The sequence below is a fragment of the Chelonoidis abingdonii genome, chromosome 7, assembly GCF_003597395.2.
Source record: "Chelonoidis abingdonii isolate Lonesome George chromosome 7, CheloAbing_2.0, whole genome shotgun sequence".
Classification (NCBI taxonomy): domain Eukaryota; kingdom Metazoa; phylum Chordata; order Testudines; family Testudinidae; genus Chelonoidis; species Chelonoidis abingdonii.
Window position 1 is genome coordinate 80,521,446 of NC_133775.1, and position 26,988 is coordinate 80,548,433.

At 40.5% G+C, this 26,988-nt stretch overlaps 1 protein-coding gene across 1 annotated transcript in view; it reads right to left on the minus strand.

Annotated features, from left to right (window-relative positions):
- DOCK2 (dedicator of cytokinesis 2) overlaps positions 1-26,988 on the minus strand; it is a 538,858-nt gene that overhangs the window by 492,470 nt on the left and 19,400 nt on the right. The window contains exons 2-3 of the mRNA XM_032803688.2: positions 13,094-13,177; positions 2,229-2,269 (exon numbers count right to left, since the gene is read on the minus strand). Of these exons, the coding sequence (XP_032659579.1) occupies positions 2,229-2,269; positions 13,094-13,177 (125 nt within the window). The remainder of the gene's footprint in view (positions 1-2,228; positions 2,270-13,093; positions 13,178-26,988) is intronic.

The following is a 26,988-nucleotide window of genomic DNA, read 5'->3' on the forward strand; positions in this document are numbered from 1 at the left end:
GCATGTAGTGGAAATTTCCAGGGGCAGGTATATATATGCAGGCAAGCTAGAGATAATGAGGTTAGTTCAATCAGGGAGGATGATATAGGACTTCAGTGACTCAGCCAGAAGTTAGGAGTCTATTACAGGAGTGAGTGGGTGAGGTTCAGTGGCCTGCAACATGCAGAAGGTCAGATTAGATAATCACAATGGTCCCTGCTGACCTTAGAGTCTGAGTTTATGATACTCACTTGCTTAAAACATGACACCATGAGCACTTTAATAAAAGAAAATCAAACCTATAGGACTCTGGTAAGTTTTATACAATACTTTTAACTTGGATTGCACCTGCCAACTGAGTAATTTATTCTTCGGCTTAAGATTCTCTCTTTAGGTATCTGTAAAACAGTTTACAAGATGTCTGTTGGATAACAGTTCCTTGCTTAATCTAAGAACATTAAAGTTGTAATTATGTCCATGTAAACACATCACAGAGCAGTAAGTAAATAGATGGTAACAAAGATGCAAATCTGTTCCAGTTCTGGCGGAGCCAAGCAGCAGACATGTTTAAGTTATTCACATATTCTAATCTGCACACAGGGCGAAATGTTCTCAGCAAATTTGAAGAAACAAAGGTAGAGATATATGCTGCTGAAGTTTGATTTTATTGTAGCCAATGGCTCCCCCTGCCTGAGAGTAGCAAAAATTACAGCCCACAGACTACCTTGACCAGAAGTCACAAGAAAGTGTGCTAAACCAGCTACAGACTCAGGATACATGAAGTGAGATTTAGATCCAAAGTGGGTGCATTCAGACGCAAATACTAAAAAAACTTAACTAGTAAATGAAGGAAAGCAACAAATGATAGACTAACACTTACTTCATAGTAACACTCAATCAAGATGGCCTATTGACTGAAACTGCAAGATCAATGCTGAATCTTATATTCACGGATCAATCAGTTCAGGGGCAGGTGGGCTAAATTGTCTTCCGTACTTTTTAAAAGTATCCCCTGATCCTCAAGCATCCTCCTATGAGTGGCTATACAGGATTTTTGTCTCCTATCTCCAGACTAACAAGATTATGGATTTCCTTTATAATAGCTTTTGCCATTTTAGTGTGCACCTGGATCCACAGAAAGTATTAATAGCGTAATTAGTTTCCGGTGACCGAAACATGCCCCTCCTAGGGACTGTAGTTTTGAAACTTGTTAAGAACATAATGATCAGGTTATTCAAAGCAGTGAAAATAGGACAAGAATTAGAGCCTGTTATGAAGGTCCTCCATGGATTTTGGTTAGGCTTTTACATTAAATGACCCAAACATCACTTTACTGACACTAGGAATATCCTACTTCTCAGACATATTAATTTTCTGTGATAGGTCTGTTCTGAGACTTTCATACATCTGCAGGTAGTGATGATCACATTTACAAATATTACGTCTCCTTTGCAATATTGACTACTGCTTCCTAGTAGTCTGCATGGTGTTTTATCTGAATAGTGGATTTATAAAAAAAAAAGTCTGTGTTATCCTCCATTCAAACCCCCAAATAAACTTTTTAGTATCTGTGACAAATTCAGTACAAATCAAGTAAACCTCTAGGTATTTTTTTTACTGAACTGAGGTTCTTGAGTATGTCAAATGACAAGTTAACCTTGCAGGAAATCACAACTGAAATGTGTTATGTTTGAATTCACAACACAATGAAAGTTTAAGTTAACACAGTAACTACAAGCTAACTGAGGAGCTCAGATTTTAAGTCTGAAAAATCCACGTTGAGAAACATGCACAAGCCACCAAAACAATCACAATTTAAGGCTTGTGCTGTCATTCCTAGCCAATAACTTGAAGCTTGATGGGAATTCATATTGAATCTGGGCTTAGGAATGTTTGGAACAAATGCTGAAGCACTTACAATATTTTACAATTCACAATAAATTAATTTTAATCAAGTATTTCAGGTCACATCTTCATCAGCGCTCTTGACCTGGAGGCACATCCGTTCTTTTCTCTTTGATCTGTTTTACACAATCCTCTCTTCTCTTCATATTTAAGAACAAATTTCAGGTCAAATCCTTTTCACCTTACCCAGCTTGTAGAGTCCCACTGAACTAAAACAGAATGAGGTGGTTGGACTAACTGATCAGGATTTGATTCTTTGACAGCTCTGAAATAAACTAACACCAAGAAGTGAAATTGTTTATTTTTAGCATAAATTTTTTCAAGAATGTAAAGTACAACCTTACCTCAAACCCTTTGTGTCTTACTAGGTATCCCTTGTACCAATCTGAAAAAAATCGAGAAGAGAACAGAACTCAGTACAATGGAATAATTGCATAAATTGCACAAAAATAAATTCATATGATGTGTTTATCATCATCATTGCATGTAAAATAATAAAGCACAGAAAGTAACAGCAAAGCATGTTCGATGATTAAATATAGTACATCTAAAAATGTACGGTCCTCCATTTCTTGTGTTTAGACCAAACAAAAGTGTGGGGCAGAAAGCACCCAGTAGAGTAACTCTCTTTGTATGAATTTGGATCAATATTTGTTCACCCTGTGTTTACAGGATAGTACATATCCTGTACTCCCAACCCTTTCAAAGAGTGCAAATAACCAAGTGTAGCATATCAAGGCCCATTTACCCCGTATGTAGAAATTAAACATAAAACTTTCAAATCTGATCCCTTTGTGGTATCTTAGTCTTTCATTAATGATACCATTTCCACTCATGATCCCTTCATGTAAGCACTGAAAATTATGACCCAAGAAAAAAATCTGCAAAAGACACCACCCAAAAAAAGTTGTAGGAAGTTTTAGCTTCTTTTGAGCAAGAAGAACAAAAGCTGTTCTTTTCTCAGGAATGGCTTTACATGTAGGCATATATAATAGAAAACCTCAACTCTGAACTCAACACAAAGCTATGAAGTGCTAAATATATCAAACACAAGCTAGTAAAATTAAACCAAAAGGAGTCAAACCAACATGCATTCACTTCTACTTCCATTCCAAGTCTGCTTCTCAAGCTGGGTTTATTTTGTCTGCAACGCTCGTCAGATTTTTCCCCCTTCATACCATTTTTTGTGAATGCCTGAATGTTTTTAATGCCTTCTCCCTACTTCTCCTTACGCTTACTTTCTACTGGCATTGTTTCTCTTCACTGCTGGTTTCTGTTCTGTTCTCCTCTGCTATCTTTCTTCTTGTTAATCCCTTCTTCACCCATTTCTGCACTATTAAAAACTTTTACATTTATTGATGCCTATAGTAATGCCATTTGTAACAATTTTAATCTGCATTTACTCAAAGTAGCTTGCATTATGTACATAGAGACGTTCTGCTCTCATTTAACAAATTAGTTTTAAAGCAACCCATTAAGTTTTCAGACTTGTGGGTCTAGTCTAATACGTTCCCAGTAAACCAGGCAATCTAGGTTGCCACAATTTCCAAGACTTGATTTGCTTCACCTCTGTCATTACTCAGATGAAGATGTGACCTAGGAATTTCTGGTTACTGGATACTGACAGAAACAAGTATGCCCCACCCACTGCTAAACATCAAAAATTTATAGTTGTTGTAAGAAGAACTAACCCTGAAGACTTCTGATATGCAGCTGAAAGAAATAAGCAAAACAGGATGATAGAATGTACTACAAGAGCAATGCAGCAGAAATCAATAGAGATAGGTACTGAGGCAATACAAGGCATAGTAACATCTTCACATTCTAAACCCACTATTAATCACATAGCTCTCAAACATTCAGTCACTCCCAACAAAGTACAAAAAGCAAGTCTGCTGTGCACTCATTGCTTAAAAAAGTCTTCTGAGGCCTGCTAGCTGAGAGGAAGCATCAAATACATAGAGCTAAAGAGAGGACTTTGAGAAATGCAGGGCCATCATGGAGGTTTTACTCAATTTGTCAGCATGAGACTCATTCTCTTTTCATCAAAAAAAGCAGAATTTCATCTTGCACTTGTAATAAAAAAGGGCTTACCCCATTTATACCAAAATAAAGTTGAGATGGGACTTTGCAAGTAGTTTGAAACTTAAATGTTATGCTGTAATACAATTTGAAACGGATACAACAAACGAAAGAGATATATGCCAGCACCCGCAACAAAAAGCATACTACAGGTCATGGTATAGCTGGCAGATAAACTGGGCCCACTGAGCTTTGAAAGCTGCCTTATCCAAATATGCCCCAATCCTGCTATCTGACTGACACAAACAGGCCCCTACGCTCATATGGAGACCCTCTAATTTGCAGGGGATTCTGTCTGGTTATTATGTACATCAGACAGCAGGACACAGTTGGTTCCTAATTGTCTGTGTTAACTATTTCACAGAGCTGTGACTAGCCAGGATATGAAGCCAAAATGATTACCCTGGCCCTCTTTTTCTTAAGATGAAATAGAAATTGGTCTCACTGTGGAAATTCCCCACAAGTACTTTATTTCTTGTTATGAATTGCATTAAGATGTATTAACCTACAACCCTGTGAACATAACAAGTAGGGATCACAAAAGGGTGCTATTGGCTTCCAGCACAGAAGACACCAGAACCAGTGCACATTAGCTGCTAGTTCACATGCTCCACTTCAGAAAGGTTTGCCAATCTCCATATAAAGCACTCTTGTTGTGAACAGCAGCACAACAAGATTCTTGTAAATAAATAAAAAAAATTAGAAGCAGCAATATTCTAATGCTCAGTTTAGTTGCAGTCTCTAAAACAAAGGTTCAAGAAAAGGATTTTCATAAGTGCTCAGTGTCAATGTAACTCTGGTCTGATAGTACACAATGAGCATTTTACCACGGAGTGCAACAGAAACAGAATTAGACCCACACTGAGCAATTATGAATATCCCATCCTAAATCTAAAACTGAGTAAAGTAGTTGTACATAATCTACATTCCCGTTTACAACAGTGTGCACAAAAACCCCATTTCATGCATCATTCATCACTGATGCACACAGTCAACATGACTGCGCACCATCGTATGCAGGTTCTACGTGAGCTTTTTTGTATATGCGATATGTCTGTTCACACACACATACTTTTTTTATGCTTATCAGCTACAATTTGCTGTAGGACACACCTTTCAAAATATCTGGAATGAGACTAACTTCCTCACTTACGCAATACGAAAGATTCCACTTCCCTCATTGAGCAACTGTTTTGAGAAGACCACAAATTTCACAGCAAGTCAAGGGCTGAGTATTTTCAATTTTATTCAGACAGCTAACAACAACCCTTTGCGAAATTTTGTTTTCTTTTGTTGTTCAGCATAATAGCATTGCACTGCTTCCCGGGTTCTGCTAACGGGCTTTGTACAGCAGACAGAACACAAGACAGAATATTAACATACCCTAGACTAAACTATTCATGAGGCAAGTCACTGTAAAAGAGATACATGTTTGCATTTTTTTAAAAAAAGCCTTGCCATACACTCAAATAGAAGCCAGGAAAGGAGGAGGGGAAACCTCAAGTAAATTAATTCCTTATCATCTCTCAGTCACCACAATATTAAAAGAGGTTGGCACAGCCCAAAGGAACCTTCTACCTCTCTGCAGAGAGTTAATTGAAAGGACATGGGGGGGTAAGAAAACAGATGTGCCTGAAGATTTTTCAAAAACACCCCCCCATACACACACACACACACACACACAAAAACAATTCGTGGAAAGGGTTCATTCTAGTCTTAACTAATGAGAGGAGGCTGAGGGAAGCATCTCTTGCAGGATGCCCAATTCTCCCTGATGTTTAGAAGGCTACCTCAACTTCCCTCGAAACAGGGCCTACCAGACATCTGATGCCCCAGTGCTTTGATGCCCCCCTTTTGGGGAAAAAGAGAAGCAAGTTTAGACCTCCAAAGTCTGCCTAGAGAGACCATCCAGGATCAATGGCTAGTGGAAACAATACAAAGCTGTTCTTCAGCAGCTAGAACGGCTGGGAGTGGGCAGAAGCACATCTTGGCAAGGTAAGAAGGGCTGGCTACTTCCTCCAGGAGCAGTTCTGGGTGAAGCGGCAACAAAAGAAAAGATCTCCCATCTTAACCCAGAAGTCCAGCCAGGTCAGGGCCCTAATTCTGACCGCACTTTTTGAAAATTTTGTTTTACATAGTAGAATTTAAAGCCCAGGTGCCCACCTTGAGTAGGACATCAATTGACTGCTGTAAAATTAAAAGGAGTTGCTTTGGGGGGAATGCTCCACTGGCTCTGGCAAACCTGTCACATCCCCAGTCACTTCTGAGGGATGCATTTCTTGCCCAATGGGCCCTTGCTCAACTCCAGCCCTTGCTCAACTCCATTTTAGAGCCATGAGATCTCTTTCTTAGATGGGAAGGAATTACGTTCCTTCCCTCAAATCAAGACATACCGAACACTAGTAATGCATACACCAACATCCTTCCCCAAGATCTTGTTGCCCTGTACAACCAGAGAAAAGTTCAGCTCTGCCCATTGGAATGAGTTGGGCTTGGATGGCTTCATATATGTCCATTCCAAGGAGGCATTTAGGGAGGCATAGACTGGAGCAGCTTGTGGATCTACCATTAGAGCTAATGTTATTTTGTCAATTAGTAAATTTGCTACAAAATATATGTTTTTGGTGCACTAAAACTATTTGTTAATTTGGGCCTAATACAGCAAATTGTTTCAGCTGAAAAAAGTGTATTGGGGTGGTGGAAGGGGATGTCAAATTGGTTTGTTAAGACATTTTTGGAATGTGTTTGGGTTTTTCATTTCAAACAAGAACAAACAAACAAAGAAATCACTTTAACTACCATCCACAGTTACAGTGTCTGGTTCAAATTAAGCAGGCAGGAAAAAGAGAATCAAGTAGAACTGTGCAGCAAATGTTTGTCCCATCCTGAGAAAAAATTTAATTGCAAGAAGCTTCCTATTCTGCACGAGGAGAAAACTGAGATCCTCGAATTTTTTTTGCAAAATAGAGACTGACAGAGTTAGGGCACTCACCTGGGATGTGGGTGATGCAGGCTATAGTTCGTACCCTGCCAGACTTGCACCAGGGACTTGAACTCAGGTCTCACACATCCCAGGTTAGTACAATAACTATCAAGTTCACACTCTCTCCAATTTCCCACCAGCTCTATAGTTAAACTTTGCAGGTACTAGGGGGGTTGTGGATCAGTACTTCTGTGCTATTTTAAAGAGCCACCCTCCATTCTACTAGTGAAAATATTTGTGTTCTAGCTGCTCATCATGCACTCCCTTTGCCTCCTCCTTGTTTTCATGCCATACTTCAAGATATCTTAATCTTCTCCCATGGCCCCACCAATTTTCTTCAAATTCCTCCTTAAAATCCACCTGTTTATTTTAGCTTTCCAAGATTGATCTCCTCTCCAGCACTGTCTGATGTCATTTTCATTCCTCAGCATATTTCATTTCTGTTTTGTCTGCATTATACTCCAGCCTGTAGAGACTGCAACCTTGTGCTTCATGGGTTTGTGAAGCAGTGTTCACATTTATGGCATTCGGTAATAACTTACATAACTGAACAGCAGCCAAACAAATGTGCAGAACAATAAAGCCTTCACCTCTCAATTGTATTTTCTGTGTCCTAAGATGGCATTTTAAACAAGGAAAAGAAAAAAATTAAAAACCACTGAACTACAGTAGCAATGTTTTCCAGTTCCTATTTAAGGCCAGCTTTAGGGAAAGGGGTAGAAACCTGTCATTATAGATGCATTAGTAGCTTAGTCCTGTGGACCTTGTGTATTTACAACTCCCACTAGTTTCAATGAGAGCAGAACTAGACCCAGTGTTACCTGCTATAATCAGGATAGATTGGGAATTGAGTAGTAGAGCCACAAAGAGTTCACTTTTACACAAGCCATGTTGTAATTCATGGTCACAAGATGCTGTGGAGCAGTTTTGTTTATCAAATCTTTGCACTATAAAACATCTATCTAATATTTCTCTTTCTTCACAGTGTATATTCAAGTGTAACCATCACAGCTGTGGTTTTGGGTGGGAGCCGGTCTCTTACTAGCTGCATAATGAAGAAATGAGGGGAGAAAAAACACCTACAGTAACTGTTGTTCTTAATGGTGTGTTGTGCACATGTATAATTTCATTGCAGTTGTGTGTCCCCAAAGCACTTAAGTCAGACTCTTGCCAGCAGTACCATTAGGTGGCATGTACACCCTCATTCTCCTCATACATTGAGCTTAAGTCATAAAACGGGCATGTTCAGCTCTTCAGTTCCATCTCCCTCCAGTGAGGTTATTGTTCAAAAGTAGCGGGACAGGTGGGAGGGTTATGGAATGTATGAGCACACAACACATCTGAGAACAGTTACTGTAGGTAAGTAACCCATTTCTGTCCTTCAAGTGATGGTGCATATATGCATTCTGCTGCTGGTGACTCTGTAGCAGTTTCCTTACAGATAGTAGGATTTTGAATTATCTGAACCAAGACTGCAGTGCTGACTTGATGAAGCTCGGCTGTTCAAGAAGCCTAAGTTATGTACAAATGACCACGTTGCTGCTTTACAGATCTCTGTTATCAGAACATTGTTCAACAATACAGAGGAAGTGGACTGAGCCCTGGGGGCATGAGTTGGGTTTGTTTGTTTGGGGGTTTTTTTGGTGGTGGAGAGAGTTTTGCAAGACTGTAATCAAGTTTGATACTGTCAGAGATCCAGTGAGATATGTTGAGCTATCACTTATTGGTCCTTCGACTCTCTGCATAGGCTATAAAGAGCCTGGGATCACACTGAACAACAGTGCAATCAAAGTGGAACAGCAAAGTTTTGTGAACATCCGAGGTATGAAGTTTTTCGTCATCTGGAAAAATGAGGTTTTGAAAAACACTGGAAGATTAATAGATTTGTTCTGATGAAAAGATGACACTACATTTTCAATGAACTTAGGGTGTCATCTGAAAGGAACCTTGTCCTCATTCATAGGGAAAAAAATTAAGGACAGTTAGTTAGCAAAACTTGTAGCTGAGATACTCTTCTTGCAGAAGTTATTGCCTCCAGAAATACAATGGTGACATCACTAGGGGTTTTAAAGAGTCCATTGGCCTTTAAAGACTAGATTAAGATCCCATGATGGTACTTGGTCAGATACTAGATAATAAACATGGACTAGTTTTTTCAGAAATCTGGATACAGGAGGATGAGAGAAAACAGAAAACCCCTCTAACTGGCAGATGGACTGCAGATATGGTGAACTCTAAGACCTGAAAGGCCGGATTGCTTCAAATGCAATAAGTAATCCAGTATATGACTAGTGTCCTGTCGCTGGGGGTGATAAATGCTGAGATTGTTCAGATGGATACACACTTCAATTTAACTGTGGATGTGGCTCTAGCAGAATCCTTCCTGCTGCTCACAAAGACATTTTGGACATCTCTGGAGCTCAGTTTTCACAAGCATTTAACCAGAGCTTATCCATGCAGTGAGGTGGAGAGATTGGAGGCTGCAGTGTGGAGATCAGCCCTGGTTCTGAGACAGCAGATCCCTGACTCAAAGTGAAGTTAGGGAGCCTGATTGAAAGCTGGTGTAGGCCTATGAACTATCTTGGCCAGACAAATGCCACTAAGATAAATGTTGTTTTGTCTGTTTTCAGCCTCCTAAGTACTCTTGGGATGAGAGGGACTGGAGGAAATGCATATAGCAGATGGCTGGTCAATGGGAGAAGAAATACATCTGTTAAGGAACACAGACTGCAACTCAGGCTGGAGCAAAAGTTCTTGAATATGTTGTTCAAGTTAATAGTGAACAAGTATATTTCCAGGTATCCTGACTGATGGAAGATCTGGAGGGTGATGTCCTTTCTGATTGACCACTTGTGGTGGTCTGCAAAAATCCCAGCCAAGGGAATCTGCAGTGGCATTCCTCACTCCCAGAAGATGGAACTATCTTGAGGAAACTTTGATTCTTATGCAGAGGTTCCACAAGTGGATAGCCTCCTGATATAGATGAGTCATTCTTGCACATATCCATACCCTCCCCCACAGCTGTGGAGATAAAACATGGCAGTGTTGTTGTCTGCAAGGACTTGCACCAACTAGTTCCTGATGAAAGACATAAATATTTCACAGGCCCAACGGATAGCATGGAACTTCACATGTCTATATGCAGAGAGACCTCCTGGGTGATCAGAGCTTGTGCATGAAGTCAACTGAGGCAGATCCCCAGCCTTTGGTAGATGCATCTGTAACCAGAGTTCTACTTGGTTCTGGAGATAGAAATGGGACCCCTTTGCACATATTACAAGTGTCCAGCCACCAGTTCAGAGACTGAAACACTCATTCAGGTACACAAATGAGCATGACCAAAGGTTGTCTGGTCAAACAAAAAAACAAAATGGAGCAAAGCCTGTTAACAGTGAAGGTTAAGCCTGGTATGCCGAGTTACATATGTGCACAAGGCCATGTGACCCAGTGGTTGTGGACAGGAAAGCACTGCCATCACTGGGTTGGACTTCAGGTTTACAGACTGACTGATTAACTAAAGGCACTAGACTTGCTGGCCCTGAAAGAGCCAGAGTCCATGATGCATCCTCTGACAGAGCTGGTGAGTACTTACGTTTATGATACCTCAAACCAGTACTGGAGGACTTACTAGCAGGTTTCTCCTGAGAAGATTGAGATTTTGAGCACTTGTCAGCATCAGAAAGCTTCAAGGAGGCAATGGTGAAGGTGAAAAGCATTGTTTTTCACCTGACTTGTGCTTTGAGTTGCTGGTGGCTGGAGGAACATTCCTCATGGATTTAGAATCCGTCACCTCATGTTTGGGATCTGGTTTCAACGCAGGACACATTCTTCTTTCGTCAGGTGAACTTCTAGACAGAAGTCCCTCTGCTTTTTTGTTCTATACATGCAAAGATTTTCAGAATACACTGGCTAACCAAAGCAAACAGCCACAGAGAACTCCAACTTTCACTGAGAGGAGATGGCAGACAAGGAGAACTGGGATACATATGCCATCTAGTGGTACTACTGGCAAAAATCTTCAACTCTGGTGCACTGGGCACACACACACCTGCAATGAAATGTATGCATACATTCAAAGGAGAACCACTGCAAATGGCCACTCGCTCCTCTCCTGAGAGTTTCGGGAGACACCTGATCTTCTCCACCAATACAGCTACATTCCTCCCCTCCATCCTCATGGCAGGCAAGGAAAGGCTCCAGCCACAGGACATTACACAGCTAAAAATAGCAGTGTAGATGGAAGTCGCAGGAGTTGGGAAAGCAGAGCACTGTTTGGGATATTGACTCAGTTACATACCCACACCCTTGTAGCATATCTGTACTCTACTTGCCTAACTCATGCCTCACCATCTACACTGCTACTTTAAACGAGTACTAGTGGAGCTGCCCTGAGTGCATACTTAACAAGCCACCAAAAGAAGCATGCAGTGTAGAGACAGCCTAAGTGGTACAAAGTAAGCAGATAGAGCCTCTTCTCTCAGAGGACTCTAGGGCAGAGCATATCCAGTCTAAAATATCAGGAAACTTTTTTCCTTTATTAGAGTTAATACTTTTTTACCCAATAGAAGACAAAGGCATTAAAAGGTTTTAAATATCTAATAGGGTACAGTCATACAAGATATTCATATTAAAACAACTTTGCAGTCCTTGGGATTCTCACCAAATTTCCACTCAGACCACATTCATCAAAATGTTTTATAAGATAAATACACCTTTCATGCAAGTCTGGACTTAGCTTTAAGCTAAAGTGAGTTGGATTTGTTTAGCTTCAGAGTCAAACCAAGTAATTTTCAGTTTGCATAGGGAAAAATATGACATGTCACTGGCTTTGACAGTTTCACAGAGCATAACTCAGGAAGGCTGTGAATGTATGGGTCAAAACAAAAATATCTGGTTTGATTCCAGCATGGCCTGAACAGGAACCTTATCTATCTCTAGCATAAGCAATGCATTTAGCACCACAAGTTTGCTGCAAGTTCCAGTATTATTTTATTCCTTTTTGCGTCTTCCCATCTTAGTTCTGTCTTACTTCCACCCCTTTGTTAGGTAGGTCCACATACACCAATAAGTTGGAGCAACACATTCAATGTTAATGATGTGCCGCTAGTTTTAAATTTTGGCCAGCATTATTTAATAATCATTGTTTGACACTTGAGGTAAATGGAGTGAGATGTTTTGATTTCAAAAAAGTATTTCTTGTAAGGCAGCTCTGACATACAAAAAGAGTGAAATATTACGTATTAAAAAAGTTCTTCGTGTTAAGTGAGAGTTTTAAAACATAATAAAGCTCACACACATACAACCCATGTATTATCTTCAAAACTCAATTCTTCCATCAGATAAGCATAGTGCACCTAAGAGGGACTGACAACAACCTCAACTCTTTATCCACCTGGATTCCTTCATCCTTAATGTTTTGCATGAAAACCACATGCACTTTAACATTTCTGACAACAGATGCCCAAGGATGAATATACTCCGATCCAAAGAAGGCAAATTTACACTAACCAAGTGCAGCAGGAACTATCTTGGTTTTGAAACTCTTACAATATTAAATGTTGTTTTTGTAGCTGTAGTACGTTATGTGCTTCTTGGTAGAACAGGTAGATCTAGGTGTAAGACAATGTCTATGATCATCTTAACATCCGTGTAGCTCTCATCAGTATACTCGCAGGTTAAAGGGAAGTAGGGGAAGGGAAAATAAGTTGAATGCCCCCTTTCCTTTACCACTAATTAGATGAAAAACCTGAAGTTGAAATTCACTAAATCCTTTCATGCTAACCAGGCTTTTCCCACACACACAGGTGATAAACTGGCTTCATAATCATGTGGTAGGTTTCAGGTGACTTGCATTAGTACATTCTATTTATTGAAACCAATAAAATAAAGATGACTGTCCAATGAAAGCGATTGATGTTTTATTGCAAGTTGAATGGTCAACTGAAATAAGCAAATAGGAAACAGCTTAGTTCACTTCTGAGATTTAAAAAGTATTCATTAATGAAATAATTAACCTTTTTCCCAGGAATATGTTAATATAATGCTGGTTGATGGTGGAAACCACATGAGGAAATGTGATATAAATGTAAGTTTTCAAAGCAAGCAATTAAAAAGAGACACTATATTTTGAATGCAATGACTTACCTTCACAGGACTCCAATATATGGACCACATCACCAATCTGCAGAGGTAACTGTGATTCTCCTGCACCTTTAAAGTTGTATACGGCTGCAAAGTTAAAGGACAAAGTATTCAATGATTCAAGTAGAGCAAGTCATACTTTTCACTTAAATAGAAAAGTAAACTATGGGTGATGTTAAGATTTTGACTCCACAATGAATAGACTGGGGAGAACAAGACAAAATTATAAATTATATGATGGAGCTATGATTTCAGCAAACAAGTTTCTTCTTTTCTTATCTAAACCTAAACACTAAACACTACCTGAAAAAAGGCAAAAAGAAGCCATGCATTTCTGGTAGTCAAAAGAGGATTGTGTATACATTTGCAAAAGATCATCATCACTAGGAATTTAAAGATAATGTTGTGGGAAATACTTTGGTGGTCACTGCCCAAATCCAGCCAAGCATTTAAGAACATGCTTAATTTTAATTACTCGCTTTAGTGTTTGCTGAATCAGGGCTTGTATTTTTCCCTTATACATAGTTGTTAAAGCAAAACATGCAATGTATTGAGTGGTTTAGGTCAGGGTTTTATCCAGAGTTTATTTTGTGCATGCATTAGGGTCCCTACTATGATCCAAACATTCACTCTAAATATATGCACACATTGAACACTTATGCATGCATATAAGTCTAAATAGCTATTATATATGCACAATTGAAGTTCATGTTCAACAGCAGAAAAAAATGCCTGCAGACTATGATTTTATTTATTCAGCCAGCTAAAAATGTTCATAAGGTAAAGACTTCAATCTTAAAGCAAAATCATGGTTAATACAAAGAAAGCAGAAAAAGTCTAGTTGTACTGTTTTTAGGACATTTGAATTGCCACAAAAATACTAGATGCTAACAATCTTGCTAACCAAATGCAAGTAATTCAAATGTGGTTTCAAAGCACAGAAATGAAGATGAGAAGTGGAACAGGTTTCAAGAACATAGTAACAGGCTTTTTGAAACAGTTGTTCATTATCTTTGAGGCCTACAGGATGTGGGCTGGCAGGGTAAGTGTTTGACTTTTTGTTTATGCAGTCTCCTAGGGGCTGGATGATAGAGGCACATGCTACATAGCAAGAGTGTGGCTAATTAATAAACATCCCACAGAGATCCTGTGTTAAATGTTTGTAGGGCTAAAACCTTTGTTGTATCAAAACTTCAATGCAGATATCTATTGCAGAATCTTTGATCTACACTGAAGTACACATTACTCAGTGATCATTTTTTTTAGTTCCATTCTCTTCTCCTCCCAGAACATCCCTATCCCCCCCGCCCCACCTCACCCCCCCTCTGCCTTCACCCTGAGCACACCGTCGGTGCTTCACTTCTCTCGCCTCCCAGGCTTGTGGCGCCAATCAGCTTAGGCGCCGCAAGCCTGGGAGGCAGGAGAAGTGAAGCAGCCATGGCATGCTCGGGGAGAAGGCGGGGCAGGGGTGAGCTGGGGCAGGGAGTTCCCCTGCGTGCCCCCCCCCTTACTTGCTGCAGACGGCCCTCCCCGCACCCCCCTGCCCCAGCTCCCTCNAAACCCAGAGTGCATCAAACCCACAAATTTGCAGTGTCTGTAGTTGAAATGAGTGTGGTCCAGGGGCGCAGCTTCTCTTCAGCACACGTAACTGCCTTTCTGTCCCGTTTTGCTCCCCTTTGCACTCATGCAGCAGAAAGGCACCTGTGGCCTGCTGTTACAGGACCACGAATTCAAATAAATAAGCTGTATACTAAATAGATATTGCTGAGATCAACTTTTCCTCTCATAAGGCTATCAAGTCGCAGTGGTGTAGCTGACAGCAGAATACTGTCCATCATATGCCTTTGAAAAAGAAACTCCATTTTATTCTTTTAAAGTTCTTATCTCCTGTAGCCCAAATTCTTCCTTTCATTTGGCCTTCTGTTCTGTTAATACTTTCTTGACTTCCTTGCTCATGTTTTCATCGTATAGGGCAGCAGTCCTTAAACTGTGGGTCAAGACCGCAAAGTGGGTCGTGACCCCGTTTTAATGGGGTCACCAGGGCTGGCATTAGACTTGCTTAGCCCAGGGCCAAAGTCCCAGCCCCACCGCCTGGGAATGAAGCCGAAGCCTGAGGGTTCCAGACCTGGATGGCAGGGCTCAGATTACAGGCCTCCCCACCTGGGACTGAGTCCCTTGGACTACGACTTCAGCCCCACTGCCCTGGACAGGGGGATTCAGGCTTTGCCCCCCCCCCCCCCAATGCCCTCCTGGGGTCATATAGTAATTTATGTTGTCAGCAGGCAGTTGCAGTGCAATGAAGTGTGAGGACCCTTGAGCTGGTGATATTGTGCTGCTTTCAGTATGGTGCATCCAACAATTACTTTTTGAAAGCTTTCCATTCCCCTCAGTGTCCCCTTCCATTACCTGAAACACTTCTCTCCCTGAAAGCTTATCCCATAGTCCTATTTTTCAAGATCTGTGGACTTGCCACATTCCCTTACTGGTAATGTTAAAGGCATTTTCCCTGACTTTTGATTTATCTAGTGTCATTGATTTGTAGGTGGTATTCCCCTATATTTCCAGCCTAAAAACTAAACTGAATTTCTTTCCCCAAATGGCTTAAGACCTACTACTTTCTCCTAGAATGATTTATAGTATTGTGTATTTAATAGTATGTTATTTAACATTTGTTTGAAGTGATACAATATTGTGTAAGCAAAAAGTCTTTGCTATATTTCTAAGCTTTAAGTAAACAAAAAGTTCATCCTACTATAAAAGGGTGTACTTGCCCTTTAGCACCCCCTGCTGGCCAACTGCAGTGTCCTGCCATAAGTTTCCTTCTCTCAGGGCCCCTTAAGAACCCCATACAGTGCAAAAGTAAAGATACAATTCCCCTGTTGGGGTTGTACTCTATTAAATCCAAATAAACTTGATATAAAGTCTCTTCCAGCTCCAGACTCAAAGTCTCCTTGGCCTGTAGTCTCTCCCCTCAGGTTCAGGGCTTGTACAGACCTCCTTCTGGGCTCAGTAATTTCAGCAGCTTCCTTCAGGAACCCTTCCTGCAGCTCTCCATGTAATTTTTTCCCTTACCTTCCTGGCCTGAGAGAGGTCTACAGATAGTTCTTTCCCCTGCCCCTGTTTCCTCCATCCTGATGGAAGGAACAGAACATATATAGCCCTCTTCCAAGTGCTTTTTCCAGTTGGCTAGGAGAGGGGGCAGCCTTGCCTCATCAGCTCTACAAAGCACTTGCAACCCCTCCCAGCTTAGTATCATCCGCAAACATGATAAGTGACAGTCCTGTGGCACCTTATAGACTAACAGAAGTATTGGAGCATAAACTCAGAGGAAGTGAGTATTCACTTACGAAAGCTTACGCTCCAATACTTCTGTTAGTCTATAAGGTGCCACAGGACTCTGTCGCTTTTTACAGATCCAGACTAACACAGCTACCCCTCTGATACTAAACTTTATAAATGTACTCTCTAAATCATTATCTAAATCATTGATGAAGATATCGAATGGAAGCGGACCAGAACTGATCACTGTGTGATCCCATTCATTATGGACCCCATTCCAACCAATTAAGCACCCATCTTACAGTAGCTCCATCAAGGCTGCATTTCCCCAATTTGTTTATGAGAAGGTCATGAAAGACAGTATCAAAAGCTTTACTAAAGTCAAGGTATAGCAAATCCACCGCTTCCCCCCTATCCACAAGACTTTTACCCTGTCAAAGAAAGCTTTCAGGCTGGTTTGACAAGATTTATTCTTGACAAATCCAAGCTAACTGTTACTTATCACTTTATTATCTTCTATATGTTTGAAAGTTGATTGCTTAATTATTTGTTCCATTATCTCTCTGGGTACAGAAGTGAAGCTAACTGGTTTGCAGTTCCCCAGGTTCTTCTTATTTCCCTTTATATGGATGGGTACTATATATGCCCTTCCAGTGTTCTGGAATCTCTCCCAACTTCCATGACTTTTCAAAGATAATCGCTAATGGCTCAGATATCTCCTCAGTCAGCTCCTCGAGTATTCTAGGATGCATTTCATCAGGCCCTGGCGACATGAAGACATCTAACTTGTCTAAAGTAATTTTTAACTTGTTTTTCCTCTAGTTTAGACTCTGATCCTACCTCATTTTCACTGACATTCACCGTGTTAGACATCCAACCACCACCAACCTTCTTGGCAAAAACCAAAACAAAGAAGTCATTAAGCACCTCTGCCATTTCCACATTTTCTGTTGTTTCCCTCCCCTCATTAAGTAACAGGCCTACTCTGTCCTTGGTCTTCCTCTTGCTTCTATTGTATTTGCAGAATGTTTTCCTGTTATCCTTTATATCTCTAGCTAGTTTGATTGCATTTTGTGCCCTGGTCTTTCTAATTTTGTCCCTACATACTTGTGTTATTTGTTTATATTCATCCTTTGTAACTGGCCTAGTTTCCACTTTTTGTAGGACTTTTTTTATCTTTAGATCATTGACGATCTACTGGTTAAGCCAGGATGGTCTCTTGCCCTACTTCCTATCTCTCCTATGCAGTGGGATAGTTTGCTCTTGTGCCCTTAATAATGTCTCTGAAAAACTGCCAATTGTCTTCAATTGTTTTTCCCCTTAGACTTGCTTCCCACGGGATTTTACCTACCAACTCCCTGAGTTTGCTAAAGTCTGCCTTCTTGAAATCCATTGTCTTTATTTTGCTGTTCTCCCTCCTACCATTCCTGAGAATCATAAACTCTACCATTTCATGATCACTTTCACCATCCTGCCTTCCTTTTATTAGGCTTTTATATAGCTGCTGCTAAAGACATTTCATATCTCTTATGATTGCCATGTTTCCATCAGAATTCAAATTGTACATGTTGAACTTGAAATAACTAGTACTTGAAATTTAAGTCTTCATATACTTCAGTCACACACACATTTCATGGATTTGCATAGATCAGGGTCCTCTTGTTGCCCTCATAACTCACTGTTACCCAGATATAAATCTCAGTCACCTTCCCTGTGCCTTTCAGGTATTACAATATCAACAAAAAGAACAAACAATTTCATATTGTATGGGTCAAACAAGAAAATTAAACCATATTACATCAAGGGAAAAACATCATTGACTGTTCAGATTAATTGCTTCTATCTAAATACTTAGAAATTGTCATTCCATCACTTCTACCTTCCTTATAAATCTTGTCTCAATTTCCATTATTCTCTCCCTTTGTTATTTCTTCTGATCAAAGGGAAATTTCTTTTACTGTTTGTCAACATTCAGTTCCATTTATCATGTCAGCTCAATTATGTAGCAATTCCAAAGCCTATTGAATTTTGCTTGCTGTATGTGCCCCAGAAAGTTGATTATACAGATCTAGGATAGTGATCCTGCTATGGTATGGGATGTGTTGTTCATCCATCATATCCAGCGTATACCATAGGAAGCCATGAGAAGTGAAGATAGAAGGTGGACAGCAGGAGCAGAGTTAAGATGTAGATAAAAGAACTATGAGTTCAGCTTGGAAGTGACCCAACAGAAAACTTTCTGTAATGACTACGATGGTGATGGGAGGCCTCTCTGCTGACAATATATTTTACTGCCTAGAGTAGAGGTTAAAAAAAAAAAGTATATGCTTAGAATCCACCCAGTCCAAAAGTGGAAGGAAACTATCTTGACGATAGAAGCTGTGCACTTCCGGATGGACCACTGAAAACAGAATTTTTAATACTGGGCACAAATCCCTATAAACTCTTCAGGGCAGGGAACTGGTCTCATTCTAACCAAGGTTTAATTTTAAATAATGGATTACTAAAGTTATGTTCCTAATAGGAGCGATTTTCAATAGAAACTTCAAACATCATAACACTTAAAATAATCACACACTTGATGGAATTTGAGGGTCCCTCCCCCAGTGTCCCCATGGGCCAAGATTAAGGATATGATTTAGTCACAGGCATTTATAGTATATGTCATGGACAGGTCACTGGCAATACGTAAAAATTCAGGGGCCGTGACCTGTCCATGACTTATACTATAAATACCCCTGACTAAATCTTAAGGGAGTCGCTGCTGGGGGAGTCACTGAGGCCTCTCCTGTGGAGGGAGAGGCATCTGGAGGGTCCACTTCTATGGGGAGAAGTCCCTCTAAAGGGCTGCTGATGGGCGGGTGGGGCCAGCGGCCGCATTAGCCCGTGGGCACCAGTCAAGCAGTGGCTGGTGCAGCTGGCCTTTGGGCCACTCCAGCAGCACTCAGTGTGGCTGGCTGCGGGGCTGCTGGAGTGGCTGACTGCAGAGCTGCTTCAGCAGCGGCCAGTGTGGCTGTGCCTGGGGCCACCTGAGCAGCTTGAGCGGCCATGGGGTCAACCATACCGTCTCTTCCCCCCACCCACAGAAGTCACCAAGGTCACGGAAAGTCACAGAATCCGTGACTTCTGTGAGCTGTGTGACAAACACAGAGCTCTACCCAAGATTAAGTTAGCTTTCACCTTTTACTTGAAATATACATTCCTCCACTACTGGTTGCCTTGTGTTAAATGAAAGCCAAAACATTATAGATACTAACAATCATCAATTCATGTTGTGAACTATTTTTGCCTTCTGTTAATTGCTTCCTTTAACACCAGTTAATATGTTGAAAAAGCACAATAACTGACAAAGGAAGTGGCTTAGTTTGCAGGCTAAACATTTTCTAAATGAGTAAGTGGAAACTTACAGACGAAACAGATTTCTTGGTTGAATTTTGATTGCTTAGTTGGAAGAGTTTATAAAGACTTTGTGTTCTTAATATAGGGCTGTTTAAAGCCCAAATACACATAAATATATAACCTATTACATAGTATAAATTATCTGCAGACCGCATATATTTGAAAAAATACCAACAAAGCCACTGACTGAATCCCTGATCATCTTGGCTTATAGCCATTGAGGGATCTATCCTTCAGGAACTTATCTAATTCTTTTTTGAATGCCATCAGTGTTTTGACCTTCACAACATCCCCTGCCAATGAATTCCACAGGTTGGCTGTGTGTTCTGTGAAGTAGTACTTCCTTATGTTTGTTTTAAACTCACTGCCTATTAATTTCATTAGTGAACCATGGTTCTTGTGTTATGTGAAAGAATAGACTTCCTTATCCACTTTCTCCACAACAGTCATGATTTTATAGACGTCTATCACATCCTCTTTAGTCTCTTTTCCAAGCTGAATAGTTCCAATCTTTGTAATTTTGTCCCATATGGAAACAGTTCCATTCTTCTAATAATTTTTGTTGCTCTTCTCTGTACCTTTTCCAATTCTAATGCATCATTTTTTGAGATGGGATGACCAGATCTGCATGAGGTATTCAAGGTGTGGCCATACCATGGATTTACACAGTGGAATTGTGATATTTTCTGTCTTATTATCCATCCCTTTCTTAACAGTCCGTTAGCTTTTTTGACTGCCATAGCACATTGAACCGATGCTTTCAGAGAACTACCCACGATAACTCCAAGATCTTTTTTCAGTGATAAACATCTAATTTAGACCTCATCATTTTGTATGCATAGCTGGAATTATGTTTTCTAATATGCCTTAATTTGCATTTATCAACATGGAATTTCATCTGATATTTCTTGCCCTGTCACCCACATTTGTGATGTCCCTTTGTAACTCTTCACAGTCTGCTTTAGACTTAACTATCTTGACTAATTTTGTATCGTCTGCAAATTCTGCCATTTCACTGGTTACCCCCTTTTCCAGATCAATTATGAATATATTGAACAGCATTGGTACCAATACAGATTCCTGGGGAACCCTGCTATTTACCTCTTCCCACTGTGAAAACTGACTATTTATTCCTACCCTTTGTTTCCTGTCCTTTAACCAGTTACTGATCCATGAAAGGACCTTCCCTCTTATTCCATGACTGCATACTTTGCTTAAGAGCCTTGGGTGAAGTACCTTGTCAAAAGCTTTCTGAATCACCCTTGTCCACATTTTTGTTGACCCGCTCAAGGAATTCCGATTGGTGAGGCTTGTTTTCCCTTTACAGAAGCTATGTTGATTCTTCCCCAACAAATATTATTCATCTATGTGTCTGAAAATTCTGTTCTTTACTGCAGTTTCAACCAATATCCCTGGTACTGAAGTTAGGCTTACTGGCCGGTAATTGCCAGGATCCCCTCTGGAGCCTTTTTTAAAAATTGGTGTCACATTAGCTATCCTCCAGTCACTGGTACAGAGGCTGATTTAAATGATAGGTTACATACCAAATTTAGTAGTTCTGCAATTTCACCCAAGAGGTTCTGAAGGAACTCAGATGACTAGCATATGCTCCTAGTGACTTATTACTGTTTAATGTATCAATTTGTTGCAAAACTGCCTCTATTGATACCTTATTCTGGGACCGTTCCTCAGATTTGTCACCTAAAAAGAATGGCAGAAGGGTAGGAATCTCCCTCACATCCTCTGCAGTGAATTCCAATGCAAAGAGTGCATTTAGCTGCTCCGCAATGGTCTCATCTTCCTTGAGTGCTCCTTTAGCACCTCCATCATCCTGTGGTCCCACTGATGGTTTGGCACGCTTCCTGGTTCTGCTGTACTTAAAAACTAACATCAAAAATATATAGAGAGTCTTTTGGTAGTTGCTCTTCAAATCCCTTTTTGGCCTCCCTAATTATACTTGTATACTTGATTTGCCAGAGTTTATGCTCTTATTTTCCTCAATAGGATTTAACTTCCACTTTTTAAGGGATGCCTTTTTGCCTCTAGCTGCTTTTACTTTGTTTAGTTTTGGTTCTCTGGGTTTTTTAATTTGGGGAATACATTTGAGCTTCTATTATGGTGGAGTTTTTTTAAACTTTCCGTGCAGCTTGCAGGCATTTCACTTTTGTGACTATTCCTTTTAATTTCCATGGAGCTAGTTTTCGCATTTTTGCATAGATCCCCTTTCTGAAGTTAAATGCTACTGAAATGGTCTCCACTGGTATGTCCTCACCACCATGACCACCACATACACATGAATGTTAGATTTAATTCTATTATGATTGCTGTTACCAAGCAGTTCAGCTATAGGCACTAAATCAGGACTAAATCAAGAATTGCCTCTCCCCTTGTGATTTCCAGGACTAGCTGCTCCAACAAGCAGTAATTTTTGCCTAAAAACTTTATCTCTGCATCCTTCCTGAGAGGATATGTACCCAATCAATATAGGGATAGAAAACTCAATAATGGGGAATTTCAACTATTTTTACAGCCTCTCTAGTCTCCCAGAGCATTTCACAATCAGCATCACCATACTGATCAGGTGGTCAGTAATATATTCTATTGCTATACTCTATGCTTTAATAATAAGAATTTATATTCATAGAGAACCTATGGTACAGTTTGATTCATTTAAGATTTTTACTATATTGGACTGGTTTCTTGCACAAATAATCCCATTCTCCCACCAGCATGACCTACTCTGTCATATATTGTACCCTGCTGTTACCATGTCCCATTGATTATCGTCGTTCCACCAAGTTTCTGTGACGCCTACTATATCAATATCCTCATTTAATACCAGGCACTCAAGTTCACCTATCTTAGTATTTCAACTTCTTGCATTAGTATACAAGCACTTATAAAATTTGTCACTGTTTAGCTGTCTACCATTATGTGATGTAACTGAATGGGACTTTTTCAACTGACTGTCTGTCTTCAATTCCTACCTGTACTTTATGAACTTTTATCCTCTCCTCCTTACTAGGACATGGAGAATAACTATCAATAGCTCCTCCTCCAAGGAATGTCAGTGGTCAGCTTTCCCACAGCCCTTAGTTTGTAGAGGAGTTTTTAAACTTTTTCATTTTACATGCCAGCAATCTGGTTCCATTTTGGTTTAGGTGGAGCCCACCCTTCCCCAAAAGGTGCACCAGTTCCTAATAAACCTAAACCCCTTCTGCCTACACATCTAATCCATTGAGATCCTGCAGTCTCTCTGTCTGTCTGACCCTGCACATAGAATTGGAAGATTTCGGAGAATGCTGCTATGGAGGTCCTGGACTTCAATCTCTTACCTAGCAGCCTAAATTTGTCCCCAGGACTTCTTTCCTACCTTTCCCTATATCACTGGTATCTACACGTACCACAACCACTGGCTCCTCCCTACACTGCACATAAGATCTGCAATCTTTGCACCCGTCAGGCAATGCAGTTCTCCCAGTCATCACAAACCCAGCTATCTATACTTCTAACGATTGAATCCTCCATTACTATTACTGATCTCCTCCTAATAACGGGATTCCCTCCCCCAGAGAGGTATCCTTAGTGTGGAAGGACGTCATAACAGTTGTTAATGCACCCTGCTCCTACTCTTCAAATTCACTAAAAATATCAAAGGTCTATTAATTAATTGTATTGTGGTGGCACATAAGCTCCCAAATCAGGGACCCTATTATGCTAAGTATTATACAGTCACTGAACCCAAAGAATAGATTAAATTTTAAAAACAATGTGATGTGTTCAGCGTCCCATCGGAAGGTGTATGTCACTTTGAATCTGCTTCCTAATAACCAATATTGACCTAACCAGGCACTAGTATTGGCATTATTGGCATGGACACTTTAGGTCAGTGGTTCTCAACCTATTTGCCATTGTGGGCCGCATATGCAACTTGCTGTGTGGGCCACACATGCTCAGTGGTTTGAGCATTGGCCTACTAAACCCAGGGTTGTGAGTTCAATCCTTGAGGGGGCCACCTAGGGATCTGGGGCAAAAATCAGTACTTGGTCCTGCTAGTGAAGACAGGGGGCTGGACTCGATGACCTTTCAGGATCCCTTCCAGCTCTATGAGATAGACAGGTATATCTCTATGGCCCTAATGATGTCACATGGGCCATAGCTGAGTACTGATTGGGTCATGGGTTGAGAACCACTGCTCTAGATGAATGAGACATTGACAGTCTGTATAGTCTAACCATAGGCCACATCTTAACCAACAAGTCCTCCTTTGACCTGGGAATACAGCTACCACCCATTTCCCAGTGTAGTGACATATGCAAAAGGTAGTCTTCTAAGCCTCTTCACAAATCCTTAGCTAACCTCTCATCTCAGCTGCTTTTCAGATTTGGCTCAGTATAAAAGTCCCCTGCAGCCTAACCACTCTTTCTTTGTGAGAGCAATCAAGGAAAGGGGTGCTTTAATCTGTGAGAGACATTGAAGTGAAGCCCTTTCCAATCCCAGAGAGTCTGCTCAATTGACTGTGTGCGTGAGTTTAGGAACAACAAAAGTCACCTGTTAGCCAACCGTTCCTGCCATGAACACCTATGGAAGGTCAAGACTAACTTGATTAACATAACCTTGTTACAGCCTCTCTCAGACTTTTTGAAGAAGATTAGCAACTTCCAATTGCCACACCAATCAACTATCTGGGAAATTCTGTTCTCACTCAACAGACCTCAACTGATAGCTAAAGCACTACATCCCATTTACCATAAACCCAGTATTAGCTTCTAGTCGAGCCTAGAACACACCACCAGATCTGACTGGTGACACGACAGGAATGCCCACTTTTCAAGCCCCAGTGCTGATGGGAATTCCACTTCAAGTAGATGGAGATGAGACCTGTGAAAACCTCCTCAGGTGGCATCTTAAGTGATCAATGGGAGATGCCCTGAGGCAAGAGTGACTTTTTACCCAGTCAATGGCCATACATTAATGACAAGGAGGATCTGCATGTCGTCTGTCACTGTCCAGGGCCTCCTAAATCCAACTCCAGCATATGGTGTGGGCATTCTTGGATGTCTTAACCAAATAGCCAAAAACTGCATTGGGCATGGAGACTGAATAACCCCCTGAACAGCCTGTTATATTTTCAGTCTTATTTGGGTAACTGTTACTGCTGGATAAGTTCATGAACAAACAAAACAAAAACAAAAAACAAAAAACCCAGAAACACTAGACTAATCCTCTAGGCTCTGTCTATATTCTTATGCACACAGGGGCAATACCATTATATCTGTCAACAGCCATTCTCTTGGTTCTCACTGACACAGGATGCAGGAAATGTAGTCGCTATTTACTCAGAGAATTCTTGCTAAAATTTGAAGAAAGGCCATTTGGGGATTCAGACAGAAAACTCATTTTTTAAGATTTGAAACCCACTGGATTAAGAATGATTTGAAACAACAGAATCCAAAGGTCAAACACTTGGCTAAATTTATTTATGAGGCCCTGCCCCTAAGCAGAGAAGGATAAGTGTGAGGGTCAAGTTCTAGGATTGCCACAGAAACCAATTCTAAGGAAAAACTTAAGGGCTCAGTCCTGCATGGTGTTGATTGCCCTAAACTTTCATTCACTTTAAAGGGAACTAAAGGCAGGCTAGAATCAGGTTGCAAACCAGTAGTGCATCTTGACAGGAATGCTGACCTACGGAAAGGCTGCAGTCACAATCCTCAAGCACAAAGTTAATTTACTAACCTTTTCTGACTACCTGCATCTTTCCCTCTGCATGTTTTTTTCCCTTCATTCCAAGTGCCTAATCTGGCCCTTTATACCATTTCATCTACTAGTGCCTTGTCCCTCTGTCTAGTCACCTAGATCAATCATCAGCCTTCCACTTTGCTGTCTCTCCTCCCTGTGCCCTCCCCCACACAGAAAAGCTGTACTAATGTTTCTTTCAAACTTTTCTTCTGAAGCACAGCTGTATTAAACCAGCTTTCCACTTTCTTTCATTGCAATAAAGTGAATTAATACGAATGATTCTGGCTCAGTACCTCATCTCCAGTCTGTTGTATTTGCCAACATGTTGAATCAAGAACTTCAGACACTGATTGGTCTAAAAATATTGGTTCTGTCTTGCAAAACTCAACAGTTGTGTTGGAAAAGTAAGCTGCATTTAGAAATCATCTCAATAGTTTGGCATTTAAAAGGGTTCTCAGTGGCCTAATAGGCTACCATTAGGAAGTCTAATCTGATCCTGACAAATTATTAACTGTACATTTTGCCTTTTCTCTACTCCCAATCCAAGTTCCTTAAAATGCAGTTCTACTCTTAAGAGAATGTAAAAATTCTACCCTCTAACTGAACAGAACTGCTCCATGCAAATCTACACGAGTCCAATCATTACTTATGGCCAAAATAACTCTGGATTGCTTTTTATTCTTGGTGGTCATGTAAATCCAGCACATGAAGTGCAAAAGCTACATTCCATTCCCCTTGTTTATTGTGGTCTATTTATTCCATAATTAGTTAATAAGGACCTGGACACAGGAAAAATACTCTGTGGAAACACTGTGCTGCACAAACTGGGTTTCTTGAGCTAGAGAGTGCATGCCAGTACCCTTAATGAAGAATCCCTTCTGAGTCACAGCTATAAGAACGGATGTTACATTTTTTAGGTTATCCTCAGTTACACCTGTGCAGCTCCAGAAAAACTGCTGAGGATCCACACATGTCAGAGACCAGTTTGGCCTGCAGACTCTTTTAGTGATGTGCAGCAAGGAATGAATCCAGCTTGATTTTCGTATCTCAGGCTGAGTTTGAGGGCTTGCAGTTAGGGAAAACTTTCATTGTTAACTGAGAAACTTTTGGAGATGCACATTAATACACAATCCCATTGCTGAGTCATTTTTTGATGTAAAGCCACTTCAGCGTTTAGGCAGTTTTTTATTATAGTGGTTCTCACACTAAGAACTAGAAAGCCATCAGTCAAATGGAGCTGCAGACAGCATAGTTGCAGGGGAACAAGCTGATAATGCATTGCAATGTTTGTGTCAGTACGTATTAACACAATGCAAGGGTGACCATGACATGAAAGTGAAGAGCTCATCATTAACAGTTGGACACAAGAGTCCATTTACACTGCAACCCCAGTTTTATTGGTCCTGCAGAACAACAAGTCTACATATTCTTGAGCATAATCCACGCCTGCTTTATTTAGGAATTACATATACACAGACAGA